Here is a 10,380-nt window from a genome sequence, read left to right on the forward strand (position 1 = left end):
GGACACACTGCCAGGTAGGGATAGGTCACGGTGAAGTTAGAGAAGAAAGCTTAGTTTTAGTGAAGCTCTAGTTAGGTAACAGAATCTTAGAGTTTGTTTTTCTTGAACAAAATCCATGCCCTTTTCTTCCTTGACTCTCCAGCAGAGTGCCTGTTAGTGATCAATGTCATCCAGTAGCGACTATGATAAAAGAGTTCCCTTGTTGAAGTTCTCTTGATGAAGTGATTATTACTTTGAGAACTCTTTTACTAGTAATTTATTTTAAAAATGCAAACGTAACACCTAATGACACCCCAGCCCAATGCCCTGAAGGTGTCCCTGCACCACTAGGAGTCAAGTGTGTAGCAGTGCCTGTCCAGAGGAGCCAAGGGGCTGTCAGTGCAGCCTGGTGCATAGCTCACAGTGCAGATTTGACCCAGATCAGCACTTGGGCAGCACTTAGGAGTCTGGGAGTCTCTACTCCAGCCTGTTGCAGTGTTCTGGGGGCTTGTTTCCAGAGTCAGCCCCATCAGTGATGCCTCCACTTGGGGTGGTTCCTCTAACTGAAAGCAGTCATTTGCTTTATGACACAAGGGTCTTTAAACAATGCTGCACTTTGTGTCTGAGAGATGCCTTTCTGTTCAGCATGCCTCTTCGGACGTGGAGAGGATGATCCTGGGCAACAAGTGTGATATGAATGAGAAAAGACAAGTCTCAAGAGAAAAAGGGGAGAAGGTAAGTTGTGCTGACTTGCCCTGTTTAAAGCCTGCTTCTCTTAGGATTTTAGCTCTTGGAGGTGTGCTATGTGAGAGATAGTGGGTCTCAAATCTCTTGTTTCAGAAACTTCTACATGTTACAGGGTGCCAGGCTGGGGGTGGTGTGTTTTTAAATAGTACTTGACTGTGTTCAGGTTTTAGTAAACCTCCTGGTACTGTTGTCTTGAGGGCAAGGTCCTGTACAGAGTGGTGACCTTTGCCATAGCATGAAGTACTCTAGATCTCAAGGTAAAGCTTTGTGCATTGTCAGACCATGCTGCACTCGGTTCACCATGGTGTTTGCTAACTCTTGTCCTAAGTGATGGTATTAGAGCTTAAGGAGTTGATCTGCAGAACAAGTGAGTAAGATGTTACAGTATTCTGTCATGTGCACAGCTAGAGTAGTGTCGGTGCTAGTAGCAGCTTATGAGATGATTGTATGCACTTACCTGGTCCATAAATCCATATCAATAAAGATTCTACCTTAATATTCTTTTAGAGCCTAAGTAAGTCTTTTTGTGATAAATTAATCTCTTTTTTTGTTTTTGTTTTGACCTTATATGAGGATATGGCCTGTTCTAATGTACTGTCTCATTGTCCAGTAACTTTAACGTTCTTGCCAGAAAAAGTTGTTTGGTTTTGGTTTTCAAGCTTGCTGCAGCATGCAGCATCTCTTCTAGCATGAACCTGTGAAACATTCCTTTTACAAAGAAACTTCAAAACCACTGACAAGCTTTAACTTCTCTTCCAGTTAGCAATTGATTATGGAATCAAGTTTTTGGAGACAAGTGCAAAATCCAGCATAAATGTGGAAGAGGTAAGAGATGGGTGTTACGTGCAGGTGTTCCTTGAGTACCTGCTGTGGAGGTATGTTCTGGTTTGCTCTCGGACCTCAAGTCCCACTGTGCTCCTGGGCCGCCTTATATTTAGAGAGCCACTGTTAAAATCCAACTGTCTTCTGCTCATGTCTGGAATTGTTTTTAAAATGGCTGTTAACAGAGTGGTTTCTATTGCTGTAGCAAACAGTTCTCTAGACATCTGTGCTTTGCTACTTCAATTTCAAGTCTCTTGGACAGTGAACAGGTGTAATTTTAGAACAGTGCTTTGTGCAGGACGTTGGATTCAAGATTCTTTCAGGATAACATGTCAGGGAGTCTTCAGGTTACTACTGAGGATGTGCTGTGCAGATGAGACTGAAAATTTGTGTGTTAACCTGGAACACCAGGTCACAAGTGATGTTTGAGGAGGAAGAAGGTTTATAATACTATGTACAGAATTGTAATCTGTTTTCCTGTGAATAAATTTTGTGCTAAAAACACAAGATCTCTATTTATGAGAGCATGAGGAAACAGAATGGGAAGGAAGAGTGACTCAAGTCCAGTCTGTCTTACCATAAATCACTTGTATCCTCTCGGGGAGAGTGGTGGGAGGATCTTAACTGTATGGAAAGTGTGGACAAAAAATAATGATATCAAAAGGCAGTTACATTAAGACTCATTCTTAATGACGAGATGAAATTTTAGTTCATCTTTACTAAAAATCAACTTCGAAGGCCAGGCTGGATGAGCCCTGAGCAACCTGCTCTAGTGAGGAGGTGTCCCTGGGCAGGGCAGGGGTTGGGGCTGGATGACCTGTAAGGGCCATTCCAACCCCTAAATTCTATGGCTGTGTGATCCTGTACATAGAGTGTCTTGGAACTCAGAGTGCTATTAGTGGCCTACAGAACACGGTACTGTCGCTGTGTTTGGCTATTCCAAATCTGTCGTGTCCTTAATGTGTCTTGGGATTAACTCATTTGTTTTTTCTTTCTTTCTGCTCCTCCCCAGGCATTTTTCACACTTGCACGGGACATTATGACAAAGCTCAACAGAAAAATGGTTTGTATTTCCAATGAGCATACAAAGTAGATAGAGAGGACTGCTGTAATAATGGGCTGAGTAGCAGCCCTACCAAAAAACTCCTAGGGAATGCAGTAGTTGCTAGGCCAGACTTGAGCAAACAGTGCTTTATTACACATCAGTGCATAACTGTTCTTTATTCTGCGTGAGCATTAACTATGAGCAGCCTGAAACCAATCTGTTCTTCCAGAATGTAACGGTGAGATCTCTGGAGTCTCTTCTCCAGCTAAGGCTTGAGGTCTGGATTGTTAGGTGCATGTTTATGGCTAAAACAGACAAGAGATGGGGGAGGTGGGGAGGGAAGCTGGGAAGGCTCGGCAGGTTTTTCCTGCGTTTTTGACGTCAGTGCTCTGTTCTCTTCCAGAACGACAGCAGTTCGTCGGGGGCAGGTGGGCCAGTAAAAATCACAGAAAATCGGTCTAAGAAGAGCAGCTTCTTTCGGTGCACGCTACTTTGATGAACTTGGAATGATAGACTGCAGCACACTTAGAACCTTTTCTGCTTCTTTGAAAGCACAGGGTCACAAAGCCTCAGAAATAATACCACCAAGCTGCTGCTGAGAGCTCCATTGAACATAGACTGCGATACACAAAATACCCAGTGGATTTTGCTCACTAAGCCTATTGACCTGTCAGGCTCTTCTTTCTCAGATATGGAAGCTATGAAGTGGAGACACAAATGCAAGAGTTAACTTGTTTTCCTTTTTTACTTTCTGTTTTATTGCCTGTTGCAAAAGCTGCTATGTTTCTTTTAACTTTGCACATCCATATTGGCCTCTTACTGCCTGTTACAGCACAATCTTACATTTGTATTTGCACAGTTTGACTTGTAAGATTCTTAACAGATTTGTGCAGGGGTTTTTTTTCTCTTTTTAAACAAACTTATTTTCAAGCAGAAGAGCCAGGGGAAAATTTAAATCTCATTTCCATGATTTTCTATGCTGTACACTTGTGGCCATGCAGTTTGGATGTTGTTGCTCTAGTGGTGAGAATTGCTGTAACAATTGGCATTTAACAATTTTTATGGATTTTGTCTCTTAGATGCACAAATCTGTTTATGCAGAAGCTGTGGCTTCTATTCTGAATGTAGTCTGTTGCTTTTCTCTCTTCACCAGACTTAGGAAGGTTGTGTTCTGCACTGCCAGTCACTGACTCACAGATGCACCTCTCAGTTATTTGAATAAACACAGTGTCTTTCCTCACTCAGCTTCCTTTGTTCGCTTGGACCATTGGCACCGTTTTTGTTTCTGGTGAGCAAGTACACTCTGGAGTGGAAATCATAATCACAAATTGGCCTTGGCACTATCACTCAAGTGGCTTGTGGAGCTGAGTGCATGAGTTTGAGTAGCCTCACTTGTTCAGAAATGACTGCTGCTGCAGGTGACCTTCATTTCTGCTCTGAAGTCTGAGGATAGTTCATTAACATCTGTGAGCCTCGACCCTTGACAAGGGGTGTCCAGAAATGAGTGTCCTGGGCAGCGGCCGCAGTCGATCCCGTTTTGGCCCTGGGGGAGCATTAGGGCTGTAATGTACTCCTAGTCACGCAGTTAAGGCTGAATGTGTGTCTGGTTATTTTTCCATCAAAAGCTGGTACTGTTAGAAACAGGTGAAACAGTTGCCTTTTTTACTCAGCTGAGCATTGTATAACCTAAGTCTTTGTCATTCTACTTTTTTATTGTCTTCTGAAAAGTTTCTCAATGAGCAATTAAACTGGTGCTTTAGTTCTGTTGGTGTGCCAAACTTGGAGCACTGTAAGCTGTGACTCCAAGCTGTGTCCAGCCTGTTTGCTGGTGGGGATAAGGGCATTGTGGCACTGTCCAGTCGGTGTCTGACAGGCTTTGGCTTCCCTCCAGTGTCCAGAGTTTGAACAGTGAGTTGGTTGTTGCCACGATAACCACTTCGTTCTGTGGTGTCAGTGCTGAGTTCATCATCTCTGGGTCTGTTGTACATATTTAGAAAGTGAACAGCCCAGTAGCTTTAGATGTCAAGCTTCTGATTTGGAAAGGTGTGACGTTGGTAGCTGGTTCCAGGCATTTTGAAGTGGTTATTGCCCTGTCCCCACGTGTGGTTTAATAGGATAGTTGTTGTAACTAGATGGTGGAGCTCATAAATTGCTGTTCCTGCACTGAACAGGAAAACCTTCATGGCAGCAAGGTTTAGTGGAAAATGAAGCAACCCTAACTGCTCTGTTGTCTACCCTTGGAAGTGTTTCTTGGACAGGCTAAAGCAGTTATGTTTTCTGTATGGTTACAAAAAGTGCTTCTATACAGAAAGTGTTGTGACACCAATTATGAATGTTGTTTATTTTCAGTAATTTACCTCTGACTTATTTGGTGTCGTAATACTTTGATTTTTATCTCAGGGGTTGTCTGCAAACCAAAACTGACATGTTCTGTGTTTGGCACTGTTTACAGAATGCTTTGTATTGTTTTTCCTGTCTCCGCTGTGTGGTTAGGTGTTCATCCAATATTAGTCTCCATGAACTTCCCTTTGAGAGAGCCTGGAAGTGGTAGAGTCTATGAAGTGCTTCTTGAAGCAGCAGCGAATTGGGGTATCTGCTCTGTATGGGGGGGGAGGGAAAAAAACTTGCTATTTTCTTACATTTAGCTGTGCTAAACTGTACATAAATGTGAGATAAGACCATAGGAACTTCACTTTATGCATGGGAAAGTACTGCAGTAAATATTTCACTTTGCTTATTGTTCATGTACAGTTCATCTCTTTCTATTTGTAGAAGAATTTAATGCAATTTTGTTGTCATCTGCTGAAACTGAAGAATTCTAATTTCATGTGGTCTTATGGATAAGGTAAACTGCAGATTTCTGTTTCTCTGTTGTTTGCCCCCACCCCTCCCTCCAGCAGTGTGAGATGGCTGTGGCTGCACTGCCCAGTGTGCTAACTCCTGCTCAGTGCAGACCTTGCTGTGCCTGGAGAAACCTGCTGTGTTGTCCTGGGCTGTTTTGGCTCTGTTTTCCTTCAGACAGGTGGGTGATCGTGGCATGTTGTGCCTCACCCAGTGCTGGGGCTGCAGCTTCTCTAACACCACTGTGACTGCTCTGTGCAGTGTCTGTTGCTGCTTTGCTCAAGACTACGTAATTAAGTTTCAAAGGACTCTTAACTATACCTCAGTCAGCTCGTTCGTGTTCTAATGCCCGTTGGAATGGAAGTCATCTAAGTATCGCTTGTTAAGCAGCAAATGTTTCTGTTTTGTTATTGGAATGGAAGTCATCTGAGTATCGCTCGTTAAGCAGCAAATGTTTCTGTTTTGTTCCAGACATTGCCATTAACCTTCCAGGAAAGCAGACTTTGCTGGAGGATTTTGATAAAACAAAAATGCAGCTTATGCGCTGGAGTTTTAGGAAACCTTTCCACAGCCCCATGTCTGTGCACTATTTCTTGACCAGTATTTTTCTAAATGGTTTTATAAAGCCAAGTGAAACCCAAACTGGTCTCAGTGCTTTGCAGTTTTAGCTTTCAGTCTGTGCTCAGCAAAACAAGCACAAGAAGTTTTTGTTGAGTGTATATAGAAAATGTTATTATCGTTTGGGAGTTGTGTTGTTGCTAAAGCTTGAGCCTCTGGTGGAGCGTGGTGTGGCTTACCTTGCTGCTGGGGGACAGGCTCAGAGATGCTGCCTCACTGTCAGGCCTCAGTTCTTCTCACAGGAAGCATTTCCCGTTGTGAGTACCTTTCCCATACTGATCCGCTCACGTGAGTGATGTGGGTCATCTCCACAAGGGAATAAAGGATCGTTCAACACACAGATCACAGTGAAATGTTGTGAGTGCATCATGATCTGGAAGTACCTGAGTAGTGTGTGAAGTGCAGCAATGTGTCTTTGGTGAAAATGCACCTGCCGATGTCACGGGGACTCTGCGACGTTGGTCGTGTGAGGGTTGGTCTGGAGGTGATCACAGCTCTGTTCACTGAACTGCTTAGTTCATTCTCATCAATAAAACTTGCATTTCTTTCTTCCACAAAAGCAGGATTTACATTGATTTTTCTTGTTTCTGGTGAATTTAACTACTTTAGTGCATTCCTATGGCCTTACAAACATTTTTGCAAATAAAACTTCAATTACTGTTATTTTAATGCTATATATAGCTACTAAATTCAGAATAAAAAGTATAGTCCTTGAGAAAATGCTTAATTTTGAAATAGAAGTGTTCTACTGTGTGTGTTTAAGCACATTTTACCTCTGGTCTAAAGGTGTAATGTGAAAAGCTCCTGCAGATAAAAGTGAACTTGTTATGTGGTTAATTTGTAAACCTAATCATTAATTGTGTAATGATGTATATAGACAAAAAACAAGCCCAACCCCTAAAAAAACCTTCATAGTCCAATAGTTTTATTATTTCATGTGAACTTTTTTACAATGTGTGTCTCAAATAAAAGTTACGTAATGAAAAGCATTGGGAGCATTTTGTGTGAAATGTTTCAGGTGGTTTCCTGCAGTTGGCATTTCCACTCTGATCCTGATCCATCTGCTGTGGGAGGGTGTCCAGCTGAGCTGCATCTGCAAAGCTCTGCCTAACCAGCAATAAACCACAAGGGATGTTGTATGAAAAACTGTTCTTTGTTCCTGCAGCGATTGCTTAAATCTGATGTATTGTTCTGGTGACCTTCGTAAGAAACTGTTTTCCCAGACATCACAGAACACCCTTCCAGAGCAACCCCTGAGCAGTGCCCCAGAGTGACACGAGACACCATCTCTCTCCACTGGGTTCAGAGTTACCCACTCGCTGAAGACAGGAACATTTTCTGTTGCTGCTTGGAGGCTGTGACTGAGGGAACCTGAGGCCCAGATGTCATGAATCCATAGAGCAGTGTCCAGCTCCCTTCAGCACTGCGTGTTGAGGGATTTGGCAGATCCTTCTGAGCTCTTATATTGGCAATAGTTCTTGATTTTCAGATTCCTGTGGTTTGGTAGTAGCTCGCAATGGGTACAAGAATCAGTGAACCTGGGGGAGGAATGGTTTGTCTGCCCAGGACAAAAGCAGATTAATAGTTGAGGCAGATTTGTTGCTTTAGGACCAGTTGTCAGGTTTATGCTCTGACCCAGTAAAACACGGGTTAAGGGCAGGGCAGGCCCTGCCAGGCTGTCCCAGAATGTCCCAGAATGTCCCCAGCCACACTCTGCACAGCCCCTGATGTTTGGGTCAGTAGTATGTGACCACCCAATTTTGTAAATATTGTAATATACCAAAGACTATAGGAAACTAGTTTGGTAGGAAAACAATCCTTGAGTATAACACTCGACTTTCAATGCCTAGTTCCATAGTAAGTGTTCCAGCATTTGTGTTTATTTTTACGTTTCCTTTAGCTATTGTTCTCAGACTTGACTCTGGTGTGGAGAGGAAGCAAAAGAAGTGACAACTTTCCTGGCCTGATTCCTCAGCTCCAAGTCTCTAGATGGTGCCATTGCACTTCTCTGCAGTTGGAAACTCTCACATGCTATTTTGAGTAACAGTTCTTATGTTTTTGAAAGAAACAGTTGGACTTCTGAGTTCTTTTTTTTTGAAAATACTGCTTCTTTTTTTCCCCGATACTATGCAACACAGATGTTTTGATCAAACAAAACTAATATGTTAATGAAAATGTGCCAGATTTTAAAGTTCTGTTAAATTGTCATCAACCTCTAGTTCTCCATTTGTTTACATCTATGTCACTGTTGTGGCTGAGACCTGACTTGAGAAAAACACACACTGGAGTGTCGAATTGTCTGAGGGTCTTTTTCCTTTGCTGCCTGAGGTGTGTGTGCAGCTGCTGTGACACATCACCTGGGCTGAGGCACAGCTCTTTTCACCCTCTGGCTCTTGGCTCTGCATTCCTCTGGGTACTAAGAACTTACCAGAACTTAACATTTGCTTTGGTTGGGCATTTGCTTTGAGGTGTATGTATTAAAGTTGGTGCTTTGGGGTTTGTTTCATGCATTAGAGATGACACACACAGAAACTCGTGTGGCTCAGCTCTTCCTCCCAATTCTGGGACGTGTGCACTGAGCAAGACGTGCTGTACCTCTGCACAGTGGGGGAAATGTGAGCCCACGGTGGCTCTGGTGATCCCACCACACACACCTCCCAGCAGAGCAGTCCTGCCACTGCTCAGCCCCTGCAGACAGTCGTGCCAAGGTGACTGCAAACGTTGTTCTATGGGCTGTGATAGGATGTCCTGAATTTAAAAGAAAACCTCAGCGCTGCTTCTGAGAGAAGCTGCTGCCTGAAGAAGGCAGTCAGGCAGCAAAGCACCTCTGAGAGGGAGTTCTGTTTGTTTCCAGCAGTGAGCTCCTCGGTCTGGACCTGAGGTTAGTACCACACTCTGAGGTGTGCTGGCACAGACCTGGGGCATCACAAGAGCTCTGCACACCTTGTGGCATCTGACCCTTTCACTCCACTGCCTTTACTTATCTAGGCTTCATTTCTGCTACCAGAGTCTCAAAACTGGGCTGTTCCACTTGGAAAGAAGTGAATTGAGGCCTTTAAAGGAGAAAACACATGGGATAGGAGGTTTTTTATTTAAAATCACAAAGATGGTGGTGGTGTTACTGAACAAAAAATGGATCTAAGTTCAGACTGAAATTTCCCCACTAGTGTTTAGCAGCATTCAGACCTGAAGTTACTTCAGCCTGTGCTCGATCTCTTCCTGTGTGTATACTGCAGTACAAGCATTTCAGATCCTCATTTCAGATGTCACAGTCAAGAGGAATTCTGATACACTGGGACTAGGCTGGCTAGACCCTGTTCCTCCTGAAGTCAATGATATTTCACATTGTCTTCAGTGGAAACAGGGTTAGGTTTATTCTTCTCACTTTGAAAGATGTATAATGAGTCTTGAGTATCTAGCTTACAAGGATTGAAAAGATAATTTAGATTACTTTCTAGGAACTAAATCAGCAAAACCATCTACTGTGTAATTGCAGCTGTAATATATACTGCAAAATCAATCAGGATTTCATGATTAAATGGCAAGTCTGCTGAAAAGCAGCAGCAACTGCATTATCTCCACATCATTCACACACACACTATAAATAAGAACAGGATAGTAACAAGATGCATCTCTGATTCCAGTGACAGGGGCTGACCTCCCTAGCAGGTCTGTGGGTACTCTCTGAGTAATGCCTGGAAAATGAGCTGTTCCTCTAGCAGTAGTTTTTTTTCAGCACTGAGTTCCTGAGTTTGAGCCCCATTAATAAACCATGTAGCTCTCACTGAATTTACACTAGTCTTTGCCTCTAATGTTTCTGTTACAAATCCACTGGTGACTGCACTAGCATCACTGGTTGTGATTTCACGAACTGTGTGGGCTGAACAGCCCAGTTCAGATTCTGATCACAAACACACATTGCCCTTTATCTTGTTTACATTCATAATGCTGAAACCAATACCTGGAATTAGCAGGGAAGTGTGTGTGTAGCTCGTTGAGTGTCTTCAGATTTGAATGCCTGTGGGAAAACCTGTGATAACACCAGCTATAGAACTGGAGTTTGGGATTAACTGTAAAATCCATTCAAACACCAGACTCAGTAAGCAGCAGACATGAAAAGAATGTGGTGAGGAATTCAGCTCAGGGGTATTCGCTGATGTGTCTCCCTGGAAAACAATAGAACAAGGGCTACAGAAAACTTTTGGCTGGAAAGTGTTTTTAAGGACTCTCTTGAGGCTTATGATTAGCCAAGAACCAGATCTGTGTTTCACCAGTCCGAAATAAATCAGTGCTGTGAATGGAAAGGAGCTTTGTGACGGAGCAGGGCG

General features: G+C 43.1%; 1 protein-coding gene across 1 annotated transcript in view; it reads left to right on the plus strand.

Moving 5' to 3' along the window:
* LOC103801824 (ras-related protein Rab-8B-like) overlaps positions 1-5,442 on the plus strand; it is an 8,356-nt gene extending 2,914 nt beyond the window's left edge. Inside the window, exons 4-8 of the mRNA XM_009074254.1 lie at positions 625-714; positions 1,486-1,551; positions 2,561-2,611; positions 2,997-3,021; positions 5,366-5,442. Coding sequence (XP_009072502.1) covers positions 625-714; positions 1,486-1,551; positions 2,561-2,611; positions 2,997-3,021; positions 5,366-5,415 — 282 coding nt within the window. The 3' untranslated portion in view covers positions 5,416-5,442. The remainder of the gene's footprint in view (positions 1-624; positions 715-1,485; positions 1,552-2,560; positions 2,612-2,996; positions 3,022-5,365) is intronic.
* Positions 5,443-10,380: the final 4,938 nt, after the last annotated feature.

Source organism: Acanthisitta chloris, unplaced genomic scaffold (genome assembly GCF_000695815.1).
Source record: "Acanthisitta chloris isolate BGI_N310 unplaced genomic scaffold, ASM69581v1 scaffold1675, whole genome shotgun sequence".
Taxonomy (NCBI): Eukaryota; Metazoa; Chordata; class Aves; order Passeriformes; family Acanthisittidae; genus Acanthisitta; species Acanthisitta chloris.